Consider the following 18,704-nt stretch of genomic DNA (forward strand, 5'->3'; position numbering starts at 1 on the left):
TTTTTTTTTTGACCGGTACTATTTGGTTTTACCCAAGTCTCTGAGCTAGCTGGTCTCTGGTTCTTGGTCACCCAAGCAGTGTTGAGTATGGGCTTCATCTCATGGACTGGGCCTTAAGCCAGATCAGACAATGGTTGGTTACTCCCACACACAAATTTTGTGCCACCATTGCCATGGCATTTCTTGCAGGCAGGAAGCTTGTAGATCAAAGATTTTGTGGCTGGCTTGGTGTTTACATTTCTCTCTTGGTAGCCTGCCGAGTAATCTACCATACTGCAGACACTAGAACTGGGGTGAATGTTCTGTGTAGGCACCAGCTTGGCCTCTCCACATACGGTCAATTATGCGGTTGTTGTCTTCAGCAATGGTCCTTGCCGTCAGTTTATAAAGAGCAACCATTGTCTTGGCAACAGCCTGAGGTATTTGGGGATTTCCATGTGACCCCACTGGCCAACACTCAATTGAATATAATCTAGTACCACTACTAGAAGCTTTGATTGGTGACAAGAGATGACCAGCTGGGACTCCATTTCCCTCATTATTTGGAGACTTTATTAGGAGTGCCTTCATATATTTTAGGAAGTTTCCACTGCGCTAGGTTTCCATACCACTCCTCAAATGCCCCTCAGTACTAGCTGTCCCTCTCAACATTCCCTTCCTCAGTGCTCTCTCCCCTCCCCCTCTCAACCTGATCCTCCAGTTCCCATCTCTCCCATCCATAAAATCTATTCCATGTCCCCCTCTCAGAGAGATTCATGTGTTGTCCCTCCCCGCCCCCCGCCCGTCCCTTTCTTTATACCTCACCTCTCTAGGTCTACAGATTGTAGATTGGTAATCATTTATTTAATGACTAATATCCACATATAAGCGAATACATACCATATTTATCTTTTTGGCTGTGGGTTACCTCATGCAGGATGATTTTTTTTCTAATTCCATCCATGTGCATGAAAATTTCATGATGTCATTTTTACAACTGACACTCCGTTGTGTGAATGTACCACATTTTCTTTATCCGTTCTTCTGTTGAGGGTCATCTAGGCTGTTCGCATTTCTGGCTATTCACGAATAGAGCTGTGGGAAACATAATTGAGCAATGTCTCTGTGGTAGGATGAAGTGGTCTCTGGGTATAGGCTCGGGAGTGGGATAGCTGGATCTTGAAGTAAATTGATTCCCGTCTTTCTAAGGAACTACACTATTGATTTCCATAGTGACTCTGCAAGTTTGCACTCCCACAAGCGGTGGAGGAGTGTTCCCTGTGCTCCACATCCTCACCAGCATGAGCTGTCACTTGTGTCTTTGATCTTAGTTAATGTAACAAGTGTATGATGGAATCCTGGAGTCATTTTGATTTGCATTTCCCTGATGGCTAAGGATGTTGAACATTTCTTTAAGTTTGAAGTTGCTTGGTTAGAGTTACACCAAGATATTTTATATTATTTGAAACTGTTGTGAAGAGTGTTGTTTTCCTGATTTCTCGTAGTCTACCATTTGTATATAGAAGAACCACTGATTTTTTTTGAGTTAATCTTGTATCCTGCCACATTACTGAAGGTGTTTATCAGTTATGAGCCCCTGATATTTACGCCGTGGACACTGGTCCTCTGAAGAGCCAAACTGGTGTTAAGAACAGCCAGTTCTCTTGACTGCTGAGCTATTTCTGCAGCCTCATAATTTTTTTTTTAAATTAGTTTACTAATCGTGGTTTTTCCTGTTGTTTAAGGTTCCATGATGGAGTTTGAACATTACCTCAAGAGGTTTCATATTTTGGATTAGTTAATCATCTTTACCCTCTGCTGGGGACTTTGAAACTTGGGATTCAGTTTCTGTGTCCTTCAAGACATTACATGCAGAGAGATTGTACCATGGACTGCAAGGAGAGCTGCCCAAGTGTGAGCATCCCCAGCTCTGATGAACACAGAGAGAAAAAGAAGAGGTTCACGGTAAGTGTGTAGTGGGAAGTTTAAGAGAGTCAGTCAGCGAATGTTTCCACCTCTGCCTGTGTTCTTCCTAACTAGGAATCCGCCTCCCTTCCTCCACGTGTCTCCAGGTTCTGCTTCTGTTGAATGAGCTGTCCTCACAGAGCCCTCTTTAGCCGTTATAAGGAGGCTGCTTGTTTGTCCCGGCCGCCCAAAACTGAAACAATCACACAGAAACCGTATTATTTAAATCACTGCGTGGCCCATTATCTCTAGCTTCTTATTGGCTAGCTGTTACATCGTAATTTAACCGATTTCTATTAATCTATGTATGGCCATGAGGCTATGGCTTACCAGGTAAAGTTCCGGCATCTGTGTCCAGCGGGGCTCCGTGACTTCTCTTTACTCTGCCCTTCTTCCTCCCAGCATTCACTTTAGTTTTCCCCACCTAGCTCTTTCCGCCCTGCTCTGCTATAGGCTCAAAGTAGTCCTTTATTAACCAATGGTATTCAAAGCACACAGAGGGGTCTGCATTTTGATTTATAGGAGGAAAGGTGTCCATTTTCAGGGTATTCGTGGAGTAAATGGCTCTGTAGCTTCCTTCTTGTCGTCCCTGCACATCTGTAATGTTCCAGCTGTTAGTTGCATTCTTCTTTTTTTTTTTTTTTTTGGTTTTTCGAGACAGGGTTTCTCTGTAGCTTTGGAGCCTGTCCTGGAACTAGCTCTTGTAGACCACACTGGTCTCGAACTCACAGAGATCCACCTGCCTCTGCCTCCCGAGTGCTGGGATTAAAGGCGTGCGCCACCACCGCCCGGCTTGTTAGTTGCATTCTAGAGAATATCTGTGGCTGACGTGATGCAACCTGGACTTCTAACCGGTGTTTTAGCTGCCCTCTGCCATTGTGGGGTGATGAGAATATCTTCTGTTGGTGTGACTAGGGTCTCATGGGGCACTCGGCTAACGCAGTGCCTTTGTTCTCAGTATTGCTCATCAGACCCCTTTTGGGGCCACCCCTCATCTGTAACGAGTACGTGACTGGATCCTTGCCATTGAACCCTGTGACAAGTGACTTTCAGCTCAAATCCATGTTTACATGGGAGTTGAGAAGAGCTGAAATCCTAAGCTAACTGCTTCAGCTACTATCTTCTGCCTTATTAACTTGCAGAAGTAACCCCAAATGGTAGCTCGTTCTCAAGGTCCTAGATGTGGTCACTGGCTTTATTCTGCCCTCCTAAACAAACACACCTCCTGCATTGATGCAGAGAGGTTGGAGTGTGTATCTGATTATTTGTCTCTCCTTAGCCTCTAGGTTTCAAAGTGTGTTTATCTGTGAGTATGTGTGACAATGTGTGTTTTAACAACAGTATCTTAAACAGTACATGCTTATTAATACATTTATATAAGTGTATTTTTAGCAATGCCACCTTGAAGGTCAGCAAGGACTATTCTATCTTAGATAAAATGTGGAGTGTATGTGATATATTCCTTCCTTTTCTCCTTGTTCTTACCTTTGGGCCATTTTGTCCTTCCAGAACTTTGCCTCCCATCAAGTTTGGCAGACGTTCCTACTGTGTGGACGGTGGATTAAGTTAGGTGTCCTTTGCCCTTATCAGGGAGAGAGGCTTCCACACAATCCGTGAAAGTCAGGAAGCCTCTGCCAGGGCCTGGTGTTTCCGTGCTGTGCCCTGGTTTCAGAGTTCCTGTGACAGTCATCTTGTTCCTTTACTTCCATCAGACGCCCAAGTGTTTCCCCATTGGAGGCTTTGTGTGTCTGTGACCACTTAAAATACAAAGTAGCACCTCCACACTCCACGCTGCTTTCGTTTGCTGTCCTGTATACCTTACCTAATATGTAAGTAGCCGTTATCAGCACTTACTTAATATATTTTGTCTTATTCTGAATGCCTTGCCTGCTGAAATGCAAGGTCATTTGAGGAAGGACTTCCTTCGATATTGTTTCATGAGACCTTAAAATTGAGTTAGTGTAGGTTTAATGAGAATTACCTGGCTGGAGAGATGGCTCAGAGGTTACGAGTACTGGTGGCTCTTCCATAGGACGTGGGTTCAACTCCCAGCACCAGCGTGGTGGCTCACAACCATTTTCAACTCCAGTTCTGGAAGATCTAGTACCCTTTTATGGCCTCTGAGGTCACTGCACATGGTGCACAGATATATATGCAGGCACTCTTACATGTAAAATAAAAAATTATAAGAATCTTAGAAAAAAAATTTTTTGATTTGAAAATTTCTTTTGGTTTTGCCCATTCATTTTATTGTTGTTGTTAAAACTTATTTAATGGCATGTGTGTGTGTGTGTGTGTGTGTGTGTGTGTGTGTGTGTGGTTTGCTCCAGAGACTCTGTCCTGAATCCAGACTTGGCTGTGGTCTTGGCTGTGGTTGGGCATCCAGGGGAGTCAGCCCTCCCCCCTCTTCTGTATCTTCACCAGGAAATCAGTACGAGGGACTTAAGATGCCCCTGTCACATAGACCAGGGTTCGGTCTCTGTGTCAGTGCTGCTTCCACATCTCCTAATTAGGAGACTCCACGGCCTGGCGCTTGACCGAGTCTCCTCTTTATTGCCAACACAAACTCAGTAGTTTTGCATAGTTTTACCTGTAAAGGGATGCCCATGCTTATTCTCTGAAAATAACAAAATTTTCCTGACATCTGAAGTGTGTTTACACCATGAACTAACAGTTGACTCTAAAGCAGCCCTCTGACTGCTCGATAGTTGTAGCTCCAGGGCCTGAGCCCTGTTGTCCTTCATCTGATAACATGTGCCTTGCCGGGCGACTGGTACCAGGGGTTTTGCCTTGCCTCCCGTCATGCATTGCTTCTCTCATAGAAAGATACAGCTTTAATATGGCTTTATAGCCAAGGGCTCTGTTAATGTGGCCACTTATATGGTATATCATAGAATACCAGAACTATGTCTTCCTCACAGTATTACCTAGTATAGATGTGTAGATGCAAATTACCTACCTTTTGTGGAATAGGATGATTTGTACGCATCTGCATGGTTGTCTGGGATGAACCTGTTTTTCTTTGACACTAAGAGACTGTGGACACAGGTGTAGGAAATCACCTGAAGCAAGACAAGTCTAGTTATCACTATAAAAATAATTGGGTTTATGGGCTGGAGAGATGGCTCAGAGCTTAAGAGCACTGACTGCTCTTCCAGAGGTCCTTTTTTTTTTTTTTTTTTGGTTTTTCGAGGCAGGGTTTCTCTGTAGCCCAGAGGTCCTGAGTTCAATTCCCAGCAACCACATGGTGGCTCACAGCCATCTAGAATGATATCTGGTGCCCTTTTCTGGCATGCAAGCATACATGGAAGGAATGTTGTATACATGATAAATAAATAAATCTAAAAAAAAATTGGGTTTAAACCCAAGTCCTTCACCAGAAACTCTGTCTTCATATACTTTAGTTATAGTTATCTTTTTGTTAGAAATGGTAGCATCTTTGAGTTCTCCAACTCTTTCCTCACAATTCATTGTAGAATGTGAACTTGTGTCTTTGGACTGAACTGTGAAAGTTAATTCTGTACCTGCTGCTGATTTAATGCCAGGTCTGATATATAATGGGAGGAAATGATACGGATTGTAGTTAAAGTTGTGCAGTGTTTTGATTAAGTAAATCAACTTTTTGACTGACATTTTCTCACATCTAGTAGGGGTTATAATTCTGCTTGCTTCATAGGATTGTTGCTCATGATTAAACGAGGCTGTACTATGAAGGCATTAGACACATTTGTACCATGGCGTTAAGGAAAATGTAAGGATACGATTTTGATTTGAAAACTAGTGTGTCAAAGATGGCCTGGAGGAAAAGAAGTAGTAGTAAGTATTTATGATGGTCAGGGGTTGCTTTTGAAAACGCTTAACATTTCAAGGCCTAGTAAGCTGGTAAGTATGAAAATGGCATCGGTTAGGTCTATAGTTCTTTATTCTCAGGAAAGAGAATTATGAGGCAAGAATGGCAAAGCGTTAGAATTCAGGTAGCTCTTATAGGGAGCACGTTCATATATCCACGGTTATTCTGAAAATAACAGAACTTCCATGGCAGGTCAGTGCTGTGTTTTACTGGAGCTACGTAGTCAAGTGCTCCTTTCTTGCCTCCTTTGTAATGAGGTCTTCAGGATGGAAGACCTTTCAGATTGTAGTTTGCATTAGTGTGTGTGTGTGAGTGTGTGTGTGTGCGCACGCGCGCGGTTAAAGCTTGTTACAAAGGAGGCGTTACATAAAATGTAAAATGTGAATGCTAAATTATCCAAGGAAAAAGAGTAGCTAACATTGCTAGGACAACAGCAGAGAAATGGACAAGATGAAACACGTACTTCACTGGGCATGCTCTTTTTTATCTTGGATAATGATACGAACAGAAGTCAGTTTCGCAGATATGAAGACAATTTTATGTATTTAAACAGCCAATGGTTTCTTTGCAGTTAAAATTTGTTAAATTGCATCATTTTCTTTTTCTTTCCACAGGTTTATAAAGTTCTAGTGTCTGTGGGCAGAAGTGAGTGGTTTGTCTTCAGGAGATATGCAGAGTTTGACAAACTTTACAATACTGTAAGAGACCACATTATTTATCTTTCTTTGATTTTTTTTTTTTTTTGGTTTGTTTGTTTTTTGAGACAGAATTTCTCTATATAACAACTCTGCCTGTCCTGGAACTTGCTTTGTAGACCAGGTTGACCTCAGAGATCCCCCTGCCTCTGCCTCCCAAATGTTGGCATTAAATGCGTGCACCATCACCGCCTGAGTAACTACATTTCTGTTTAAAGCTAAATGCTTGAGAAAAATCCCATGAACTGAGAAATGTATTTGAATGAGCAAATCAAGACATCTTTCAAATCAAAAAAGAGAAAGGGATTCTTTAAAAGCATCTTAATTTATTGTCTTTATGTGAAATGTGGGAAGGCAGTTCCACACGAGCAGTGAGAGACGGAGGTGAGGAGCTCAAGGGCATTTCAGGGTTCCATGACGCCAGGCGCCAGTACTTGTGCCAAGTAATATGGTATCCGTCGAGGCAGTTCTGGTTCAGATCTTCAACTCTAAGCCTGAGATCTCAAAGGATCAGCCCACACTCCTCTTCTGTGTCCTTCTTAGAAGTTGTCAGTTCTGGGTTTCAGGTACTAATAGTGGAAATGAATGTTGCCTTTCCAGCAGTCCACTGGAGTTTGAAGTCTAAGTAACTGAAGCCATTTTAATCCATAATCCAGCTATTAAATAGTTCACAGTCTAGCGTAGTTTATAGCGAAGGCAGTGAGACACCAAGGTCATTGACAGCATCAGACCAGACTCTGCTGGTGCTGACTCTGGTGGAAGATGCTGTCTCAGAAGTCTTAAGATGCTCAAGCCGCGTCTCTTGAGTCCGTCACTGCAGAAGCCTGGGTTAGAACAGCTCTGAGTCCCAAGCTTTGGTTCAGTTACGGAAGACAAACAAGTAAATAAAACACTGTGCCTTCAGCTCCATGTGTAAGTTCTTCTCTCGTGCCATAAAAGATACTGATCTCCCAGTGTGTATAATGAGTAGATTGCTAGGCATCTCTAGAAAATTCTCTTTATACTTGGAAAGGTAATTTTTCATTACTTAACCTTATCTTCTGATCTTAGTATGTAAATCTTGGGGCTAGGAAGATAACCCTTGCCCTTGCTGCTCTTGCAAAAGGGTCCATGGTGGGTGGTTCACTGGAACTCCAATGCTAGGGTTTTCATTGTTCTCTCTGGCCTCAAAAGGCTCTGCACACACATTACATGCGCACGCGCGCAGACATGAGTATAATTTGAGAAAATATGTAAATCTCTAGGGTTTCATTTGTTAGATTTTTCAAAAATATGTTAGGGAAGTTAAGGTTGTCTCAGCTACAAAACAGTTTCCCAAGTGGATTGAGATGAGTCACAGTGTCTCTCGGTTTTTTCTGAGTCCTCACCTTATTTAGCACGTCACTGTATATGTCCTAAACAACACTCAAATGATACACTAATTGAAATTGAACTTAAAAAAAACCAGTGTTCTACTCCTGCAAGTGAAAGCTGGTGCAGCCCCTTTGGATGTCAGTGTGGTGATTTCTCGGAAAATTAGGAAACAACCTTCCTCAAGACCCAGCAATACCACTTTTGGGTATATATCCAAAGGACACTCAATCCTGCCACAAGGACATGTGGTCAACTATGTTCATAGCAGCATGTCCCGTCTGTTTATGTGACCAGCTGATAAGTCTGCTAAGTGTCTTCCAGTTTATGTGTTTCTTGTGGGGGATATCATTTGTTTTTCCCTCTTTTGGTCTGGGATTTGCTGCCGGTAGCATGCAGTGATTAATACATTCTTTTATTCTTTGTGTTTCCTATTAATTGCCAGTTAGATCTGTACTTGGTATGCGTGTGGATTTCCTATTGCAAGCTTACAACTTGACTGCCCTTTGTTTAATTTATTTCTATATACAGTAAGTGCTCAGGATATATAACAAATAGTTCCTCAATAAAAGTCAATTTCCCCTCAAACGAGTTTGATAAACAAATGTATTAGGTACTAATAAGGAACAAGCTAGAGTTGAGAATATTGAAACCAAAATTAATTCCCTTTCTCTGGAAAGTGTTATTAATCTGTTGCTGTAGACCACAGAGAGCACATTTCTTTAGAGAAAAGGTGAGTAGCACCTGCAGAGCCTGGGTACCATTTTCCAATCTCAGTGCTTAACAAATATGATCTTCTTTAACTGCCCAACAAAATCTGGAAGGTGCTAGGTTAGCCTATCCCCATTTTACAAATGGGAAACAACAAATCCCGACATTGACCTCTCCAAGGTCACATACTGAACAGTTACTGAACAGTTTCATGGGACAAAATAGGATGATTAGTCAGTCTGTGGTGTTTTATTCATATATTTTAGTATTTTATCTCATGGCATCATACTTAAAATATGTCTTATAAATTTTCCTTAAGATCATACTGTGTTGTGCAGGGATTAAATAGAAATTAGCTCACAGAAGGCTGTTTTTAAATTTTAGTTGAAGAAACAGTTTCCTGCTATGGCTCTGAAGATTCCTGCCAAGAGAATATTCGGTGATAATTTTGACCCAGGTAAGCAAAAGCTCCGTGGTCTGACTGCTGAGCTCTGGTTGAAGTTTGAAGACATAGGCCATGTGTTCATTGAAGAATATAATTGTTCAGAACTTTCTGCTTTTTGGAGACAGAATCTTGCTATGTAGCCCAGGCTGGCCTCCAGCTAGTGATCCTTGTGCCTCAGCCTCAGGCATGCACTGTTATTACACCTGTTTTGCCCATGAGTCTATGATGGACAGTCTGCGCCACTGCTAAGAAGGCGTGTGTACGGTGTGTTAAGGATAGATGGCAAATGGTTCTCGGATGAGAGACAACTTTTAGTGTCAAGACTCCTCACTCCTAGAAACATGAGTGCTGTGGGCATTATCTCTACTCTCTGGACTCTGACAGTGAAACTCTGCAAAGCCCTCGTCCAGTTTCAGATCACATGTGTGGGTCTTAAGTCTGTAATCATTTATTCCACGGATTACCGCTTTGGGCCTGTGTGTTCTTCCATAAATGTTTCATGATAATCTTGTAGGCTGACGGAAATGTGACTACTGGTGTGTGTCTCTTCCAGATTTTATTAAACAAAGAAGAGCAGGACTGAATGAGTTCATTCAGAACTTGGTCAGGTATCCAGAGCTTTACAACCAGTAAGTACTTTCCCTTTTGTCTAGAGCAGCAGTGGAACCATCTGTGGGCAGTTTATACTTTGTGTGCAGTGTTACAGAGCCCTTTCTCCTGATGCTCTGTCCGCTTTCCCTGAAGTCTACCCTTTTTCTTCCCCTTTCCTTCCCTTCGCACGTGTGTGCTGTCCTAGCTGGGTTTCTCTTGCTGGGATAGGGCATTGGGACCTAAAACAACTTGAGGAGGAAAGATTCTTCAGCTCACAACTCTTGGGTCACCTCCATCACTGAGGGAAGCCAGAGCAGGAACTAAAGCAGAGGCCATGGAGGAGCACGGCCTACTCGCTTGCTCCTCCTGGCTTCCTCAGCCTGCTTTCCCATATGCCCAGGAACACCTGGCCAGAAAGCATCATCCCAGTGAGGTGGACCCACCCACATTAGTTATTAATGAAGAAAATACATAGTAGACTTTCCTACAGGCATTTGAGAAGGAACTTTGTTGATTGAGAATCCTCTTCACAGATGAATCTGGCTTGTTTCAAGTTGACAAAAATACCAATCAAGGCGTGGGAATTTTTTTTTTTGGTTTTTCGAGACAGGGTTTCTCTGTAGCTACAGAGCCTGTCCTGGAACTAGCTCTTGTAGACCAGAAGACATGGGAATTTTATGGATTACTGTTTAAATAAGTTTGTATTATGTAGTTAAAACATCTTGCTAATTGTTTAATATTATATTTGTTTCCATTGCTTGGAAAAGTACCCCAATGTTGGCGACGTTGCGAGGATTAAGCTAAATGAGTGTTAACTGTGTGTTCCAGCAGCATGGGCAGTTCCACTCCTATCCTCCCCAACCTCTGGATCTTACCTTTCTGCTTCCTCTTCTGAGACCGTCTCTGAGCCCTGCCTGAGCCCTGCAGGAGGCAGGGTGGTAATACTACATCTGTCCCTTTGGGGCTGAACACTTATTCCCTTTCCTTGGATCACTTGTGACAACAGATGATATACACATACACTTTATAAGTAACCGTCTTTCATTCAGGGTAGAAGAAACTTCTAGAACCCCATGAACAAATAACCAAGAGGTTTTAAGCTTTTTTTTTAGCTGACATTTTCTTTTCAAAAAATGAGACACTTCGTATTTCTTAGAGCCCATCTTTTGTTAAAAAACAAATTACTTACTTTTTACTTTAATATCAAATTATCTTAAAATACAGCATATGAAAGAGTCAGATGTCAGATAACAAGTGTAGCATGAACATTTACTGCGTGCTTATTGCTGCTGTCTGGAAAACACACTTTAAAATGGCTTCATTAGCCCTGGTGACATGCATGTGATCCCCGTACTTGCAAGAGAAAGGCACGAGGATAAGAAGTTCAAGATGAATTTGAGCTGTGTTTGACCCTGTCACAACTTCTCCTTGGCCCCAAATAGCTTTGTTCTGACAGTGAAAAGTATTTTTAAAAATAACTTAATGAAAATGTGGTTTTAAAACTATTTAACTGGGATCCAGTCTGTTCATGAAAAACGTGGCTTTAAAATTATTTAACTGGGATCCAGTCTGTTTCTCTAGCCTTTGGAGGAAAAAGAGTTTTTAAAAACAAAACGAACAAAAAAATATTGGCTGTAAATAATGGATCCCAAAGCAAAACAATGACATGTTTGACTAAAACCTAAACTTGTGAGTAAAACTGAAAACCAAAATACACAAAAATTTGCCTTGATAAAGAATGATGGATAAATGCACTTACCTGAGAGGGAGCCAATGTGAACACTGTACACTGAAGTAAAATGGAAACGGGGGGCTGTAGAGATGGCTCGGCAGTTAAAGCACTGGCTGTCCTTGCTTCCACACGGTGGCTCACAACCATCTGTAACTCCAGTCTTAGGTGATTTGACGCCCTCTTCTGCATGCATGTGGTGTGTCGACAAACATGCATAACTGACCAGGGCACAACAATCTGGGCACCTTGGTTTGTATTAAAGTTGTGCACAGGCCAGTCATCACCGGTCACTTGGTCCAGGCACCTCTAAAGCCACTCACATACCTCATGTCAATTTCCGTTCTTTTTCCCCCACGACGTAACCACAATTTTGTTTTTAAAAACATAGATTAGTGTGCCCTGACGTTAAACTTTTTTTGTTTTGTTTTCCGAGACCGGGTTCCTCTCTGTAACAGCCTGACTATCCTAGAACTCACTTTGTAGACCAGGCCGACCTTAAACTCACAGAGATCCTCCTGTCTTGGCCTCCCAAGTGCTGGGACTAAAGGTGTGCACCATAATGCCTGACCCCAAACTAAATGGTTTTAATTTCAAAATATTGGGGGCTGGTTAGATGGCTTAGTGGGTGAAGCCACTTGTCATGCAAGCCAGGTCACCTGAGTTCCATCCCCAGAACCCACATAAATGTAGAAGACCTCTGACTTCCACATATGAACCATGGCACATTCTCTCTCCTCCTCCATATGTACAAATAAGAAATTTTAAAAATGCTTCAATCTGTCTTACAAGTCATAATGCAGCCATGGTGCTAAGCTTCCTTTGGAGCGCTGTCTGCAATGCATCTATGTGACAAGGAACATGCATTTGGTATATCAGTATGGCAAAAGCATGCATTTGGTACATGTGTATAACAAGGAACATGCATTTGGTGTATCTGTGTGGTAAGAGCATGCATTTGGTATATCTGTGTGACAAGAACATGCATTTGGTACATATGTGTAACAAGGAGCATGCATTAGGTGCATCTTCGTGGCAATAGCATGCATTTGGTGTGTCTGTGTGAGAAGGGCATCTATCTGGTACATCTTTGTGACAAGGAACATGCATTTGGTGCATCTGTGTGACAAGAGCATGCTTTTGGTGACTGTAACAAGAGCATGCATTTGATGCATCTGTTTGACAAGAGCATGCTTTTGGTGACTGTAACAGGAGCATGGATTTGGTGTATCTGTGACAAGAACATGCATTTGGTATATCTGTGTAACAAGAGCATGCATTTGATGCATCTGTTTGACAAGAGCATGCTTTTGGTGACTGTAACAGGAGCATGGATTTGGTGTATCTGTGACAAGAACATGCATTTGGTATATCTGTGTAACAAGAGCATGCATCTGTGTGACAGAGCATGCATTTGGTGCATCTGTGGGGCAAGTGCATGCATTTAGTGTTATCTGCATTACAAGAGCATGCATTTGGCCGGGCGGTGGTGGCGCACGCCTTTAATCCCAGCACTCGGGAGGCAGAGGCAGGTGGATCTCTGTGAGTTTGAGGCCAGCCTGGTCTACAAGAGCTAGTTCCAGGACAGGAACCAAAAAACTACAGAGAAACCCTGTCTCAAAAATCAAAAAAAAAAAAAAAGAGCATGCATTTGGTGCATCTGTGGGACAAGTACATGCATTTGGTGTATCTGTTACAAGAGCATGCATTACTGGTGTATCTGTGTGAGAAGAGTATTTGGTGTATCTGTGTTACAAGAGCATGCATTGGGCGCATCCACGTGACAAGGAGCATGCATCTGTCAAATCTGATTGTTGCAGCCTTTAGCAGCACAGAGAAATGCTTATGAAGTAATTTGAAGTAGGAAACACAAGATAAAAATGTAAGTACAGCACAACCAAAATTGTGCTAACATAATCAAGCTAACATAAAATGTAAAATTGGAGATCCCTTTTCCCACGTTGACATTTTTCTAGATTCTCAAAAGCACAGAATTGAGTAGTTTTCAGAATATGCGCAATGCTGGACACCTGCCATCTGGGTCTCCTGTCACTGGAAAGTCCAATCTAGCATTTCCATTGTCTCAGCAAGGGAAACGCTTGACAGCCGTTCCTCTCCTTTCTGTCTAAAGAGCTGTCCGTTCTAGGCTTTCTTTTGGGTGGAGCATACAATATGTGTCTTCTTTTTCTTCCTTTGTTTATTCAGTATAATGTTTTAAGATTCATCACTATTGTAACAGGTATAAATATTTTATTTCTTATTGCTGAATCCTGTTCAGATACATGTTTAACCACATTGTGTTTATCCACTTTTTAGTTGATGGACATTTTGTGGCATTTCTCCTTTTGTAATATTACAAATAATGCTACTGTGAATATTCATGTATGAAGTCTGGGGAAATACATATTCTTAGGTTTTGTGCATGTAACCCTGAGAGTCGATCCTTAAGTAATGATGCTTAACATTTGTAAATTGCTTCTTTTTTAAAGGTAATTTTTTATTTTCACAATTTTCAAATATTATTTGTATTGAGTTGTTAAGACCATTTCTGGAGCCGGGAGGTGGTGGCTCACACCTTTAACCCCAACACTCTGAAGGCAGAGGCAGGCAGATCTTTGTGAGTTTGAGGCCAACCTGTGTTGAAATAACCAGGCTAGCTAAGAATAAAACAATTATATTTTATTTCTTATAAGGGGAAAACTCATGAAACAGGAAACAGAAATCCAAGCACAGCAATGTTCCACAGGGAAAAGACAAAGAGAAAGTGGACAAGGAGGTGCACACCTTTTTACCCTGGGTCCCAAAGACGCCACGCCTTAACCAAGACCCACCTCTTAAAGATTATTGGTTAACAAGACTTTTCCCATTAAGCCTGGTCTAGAAAGTGAGTTTCAGGATGTCCAGGACTACACAGAGAAACCCTGTCTTGAAAAAAAACAAAACAAAAGACAAACAAACAAATTCATGGAAATGAAAATCCCGATAGATGTGTGAACATCAAGATAGCAATTTGACCATTTATTGGGGTTTTCATTGTCCATGAATGGTCTGCTTTAATTTTAGTGCCCCCCCCCCCAGCATCAGCTTGAGTCTTTGTACCCGTTTCATTTGACTGTGGAGATCTACTCTAATGTAGCCCTGAATCTTGGGAAAGTCTTGCCTCACATCTGCGGGTGTTAGTGAATACACAGGGGAGCCAGCCATCTCTGCTCACCATGGTGCCAGAGCACCGCAGGCCGCACTCCACGCCGGAGTGTTTAGCTCTTCTCATCGCTGGCTGCCAGCTGGTGTTCCCCATTGGCAGTTACTATAGTTGGCTTACTCTTCCTGGTGGCAGGTGGCCCTTTGCCTCCATTTGATTATGAGAGAGGTAAGGTTGGAATAAGCCTCCTGGTTTTTAGATGGGTCTGTACATGGGGTGTCGTGTTCCTCACTCCTACGCCGTGGCTTATTTAGAAAGGAAATGTCTGGGTCCAGGAAAAACGTATTCACAGTTTCTCCAAGTATTGCCACATTTCTTTTCAGGAAGGTTGCTTCATCCTCCAGCTCACCAGCGGCACATGAGCGTGGCCCTTCCCACTCTGGGTGTCATTCCACTGTCCTGATTTTGCTAGTTAATGAATATGAAGCGCGTCTCAGTAACAGTTTCCATTTGGATTTCCTCTTGTGCGAACCATCTGCTTGTGGCTTCGCCTGCTCCCCTCTTGGGTGCCCTCTTTTTTAAAAGCAGAACTTCTTGACTCCTGTTATAATAATGAATAATCCATTTTGTAGTTTTCTTGTTATAGTTGCTAATATGGTGGTTTCTATTTCCGTTTCCTTTTGGAAGGGAGATGCCGCACACATGCTTTTGAAGTAATAAGGTAATCTTTGTTTTCAGCCCAGATGTCAGAGCCTTCCTTCAGATGGACAGCCCCAGACACCAGTCAGATCCATCTGAGGATGAGGATGAAAGAAGTGCTCCGAAGGTAGCCACCGCAGAGACGCAGTCTTGTGTGAGACCAGCATTGTGTGTGTGCCCGGCTTCCTGCACTGTAGGACGCCTAGAAACAGTGTTGCACTATATGTGAGACCAGCGTTGACTGGGAACCAAGTAGCTATGTCTGTGCCCGGCTTCCTGCACTGTGGGACGCCTAGAAACAGTGTTGCACTGTTTACTGAGTAGTCCCCTCTTTTATCTCTTTGTGTGTCTGCCTGTGGTATTGTATGATACATGTGTGTGGACATGCATATAGAGGTGCATGCGTGTGTGTGTGTGTGTGTGTGTGTGTGTGTGTGTGTGTGTGTGTAGGCCCAAGGTTGATATTAGGATTCTTCTGTGGTACTTGTATACTTTACTCAGTGAAGCAGGGTCTGCAGTCAGATCTCATCAACATTGTCTTGCTGGCAGCTTGCTCTGGGGATCCCGTCTCCACCTTTGAGGCTAGAATTACAGGCGAGCCACCATGCCCACCTGGTATTTATGTGGGTTCTGGGGCTCCAGACTCTGGTCCTCTTGCTTGCTTCTAACTACTGAGCCATCTTCCCAGCCTCCGTCACTATCTCTTACAAGATACATAACAAATTATATTTTTATAGTAAAAAGAATAATGCAGGTTGTTCTTAATATTGAAACTAAGTAGAACAAACTTCTTTTGGGAAGCTATTTTTAATATTCATGTTTGGGTGCTGTCAAGAAAGAAAATTACAAAACAAATCAGGGATCTGTATGTAATGTAAGTAGTAGTCCAAACACTACATGATCTTGGAAAGCAGTTAAGCAATGTACATCAGATATAAAAACTACACACTTAGGAATTGAAATAGATGGGCTAATCTGTCACACAGAAAAACCAGTGCTTATTTCAGCATGGTCATGCTTGTACTAATACGTATTTTTAAAGTAAATTTGGCATACTATTATATGGAATCAATATATAAATGTTTATGCATGTTCACATTGAAATATAGAATCTTCATAAAAGATACACAAAAGTGAAATGAAACGTATAAATATTAGCATAATCTGTTGGCAAGGATATGGATAAAAAAATCACCTGTCTCCTACTTTCTATGTTTTCCAATTCTAGGCTTAGGCTCCTAATTAAAGAAAGATATTCAAATAGTACCTCAAGGAGTAAAGTTCATGTAAACATGACTTTCCAGATTTAGTCTGCTACTTATATAAAAATGTGTTGATTTAAATTATTGAAGAATGTATTTGTCAAGGACTTTTTAATTGCATTTATTTGTTTGAGTGTGTATTCATGGGCATGCATGTGTGGGCGTGAGTGTGGGGGTCAGAGGGTTTTCTCCTTCCACCAGAGGGGTCCCCAGGGAATTAAACTTGTTACAAGGAGAGCAGGCCCTTTGTCTCAGCTGCCTGGCTAGCTTACACCCAAAATAACCACACAGAAACTGTATTAATTAAAACACTGTCTGGCCCATTCGCTCTGACTTCTTATTTGCTAATTATTACATATAATTTAACCTATTTCTATTAATCTGTGTATCCCCATGTGACTGTGGCTTACTGGAGATTCTAACCACCGTCCGTCTCAGGCAGAAGATCCATGGCATCTCTCTCTGCCCTTCTTCCCAGCATTCAGTTCTGTCTTCTCCACCTACCTAAGTTCTGCCTTATCAGGCCCAAAGCAGTTTCTTTATTCATTAACCAATGAAAGCAACACATGAACAGAAGAGCCTCCTACACCACAAACTCAGTTCTTCAGGCTTGGTGGCAGTGACTTCATTTGCTTAGCTACCTCACCAGCCTGATTACTAAGAACTTTTAAATCACCAAATGAAGTTCATAGCTAGAGGAGTTCTTGTAGGTATCAAGAACTAAAGCTCTTAATTTTATTTTTAGGAAGAGTGACTGTAAGAAAATTTGGGGTGGGGTACTTTGGGAAGTGTGATTTCTGCTGCCCTGTGAGTCCTGGGATCACACTTAGGTTGTCAGGCTTGGCAGCGAGCATCTTTACTGACTGAGCCATTCCACCAACCCTAAAACCCCTTATTTTATTTATTTATTTATTTTTTCTTTTTTTTTAAATATTTATTTATTATGGATACAATACTCTGTTTGCATATATGCCTGAAGGTTAGAAGAGGACACCAGACCTCATTACAGATGGTTGTAAGCCACCATGTGGTTGCTGGGAATTGAACTCAGGTCCTTTGGAAGAGCAGGCAATGCTCTTAACCACTGAGCCATCTCTCCAGCCCCTTTTATTTATTTATTATTTTTAAAAACCTACTTAATTTTATTTTGCATGTGTATGGGTGTTTTGCCTGCATGCATGTCTGTGTACCACATGTGTATTGTGCCTGTGGAGTTCAAAACACTGTATTAGATCCCCGGCTACTAAAGTTAGAGACGGTTGTGAGCCACCCTGTTGGTGCTGGGAAATAAACCAGGTCCTCTGGAAGAGCAGCCAGTGCTCTTAACCATTGAGCCATCTCTCCAGTGCCCATCACCCCCTTCATTTAAGGCGAAAAATATAAGTCAGAGGAAATCGATTAACAGAATCTCAATTAGTTGTCAATAAATCTCACCTTACCATCAATGCAGTGATGGATATCATCTCTTAACATGACAGGTACAGTGAAACATTGTCTAATTTACATTTGACCACTTGCTACCATTTCAGGGACATGCTCCTCTAGGAAAATCATTACCAAGTAGTAAATATTAGCTATGTATTAATATAAATTGGTGATAAATTGTCCATGTTGTTTAACCCACACTGTCTTTTTGCATCTATGTAAGAAAAATCCTTTTAAAGGAAGAATGTCACTGAAAAGAACATAGGCTAAAAGAATCAGTATGTGAATTTATTTTATAGTTATATTTTCAGATTCTGTAAAACACTTACTTAATCTGTAAAACACTGTATTAGTTAATCCTGCGTTTAATCTCATGTTAAATTAAACCACAGCAAACCTCATTTCATGAGCCAGCATATTTACAGATTGATCAGCCTTGAGTTCCACTATTGTGATTCCTGTATTTCTGCCCTCTGGGAATTGAAAATTCATTGCGTAGAACTTTTTCATATCAACATATTAGATAACAAATTAGGGTTGTGACTTTAAAGTTAGCTTTAATGTTTTTAAATAACAGACCTGCTTCAGAACTTTTGAAGGGTGAGAGGGTTTGCCATTTATTTTTATAAAGTATTATGTCTCCTGGAGATTATAAATCTGAACTTGATTTCAATAAAAATATGATAAGCTTACATGGAATATTCTTGTAAAGGTCTGTGTCCTAAACACACACACAAGTCATTTAACTTCCTGAATGTATGAAGAACCTGCACATGGATGTATGGGAAGCAGGCTTCATTTGCACTCACTTTTGTGGCAGCGGCCACTGTGGGATGGGCTTGAGACGCAGAGGGAGAATGC

At 41.6% G+C, this 18,704-nt stretch overlaps 1 protein-coding gene across 3 annotated transcripts in view; it reads left to right on the top strand.

Moving 5' to 3' along the window:
* The window catches only part of Sgk3 (serum/glucocorticoid regulated kinase family member 3), a 105,776-nt gene that overhangs the window by 60,549 nt on the left and 26,523 nt on the right, over positions 1-18,704 (top strand). For all 3 annotated transcript variants that reach the window (XM_057790921.1, XM_057790923.1, XM_057790922.1), the window contains exons 2-6: positions 1,725-1,944; positions 6,409-6,492; positions 8,935-9,007; positions 9,549-9,624; positions 15,196-15,283. In XM_057790921.1, the coding sequence (XP_057646904.1) occupies positions 1,849-1,944; positions 6,409-6,492; positions 8,935-9,007; positions 9,549-9,624; positions 15,196-15,283 (417 nt within the window). In that variant the 5' untranslated portion in view covers positions 1,725-1,848. The remainder of the gene's footprint in view (positions 1-1,724; positions 1,945-6,408; positions 6,493-8,934; positions 9,008-9,548; positions 9,625-15,195; positions 15,284-18,704) is intronic.

Source organism: Chionomys nivalis, chromosome 16 (assembly GCF_950005125.1).
Source record: "Chionomys nivalis chromosome 16, mChiNiv1.1, whole genome shotgun sequence".
Lineage (NCBI taxonomy): Eukaryota > Metazoa > Chordata > Mammalia > Rodentia > Cricetidae > Chionomys > Chionomys nivalis.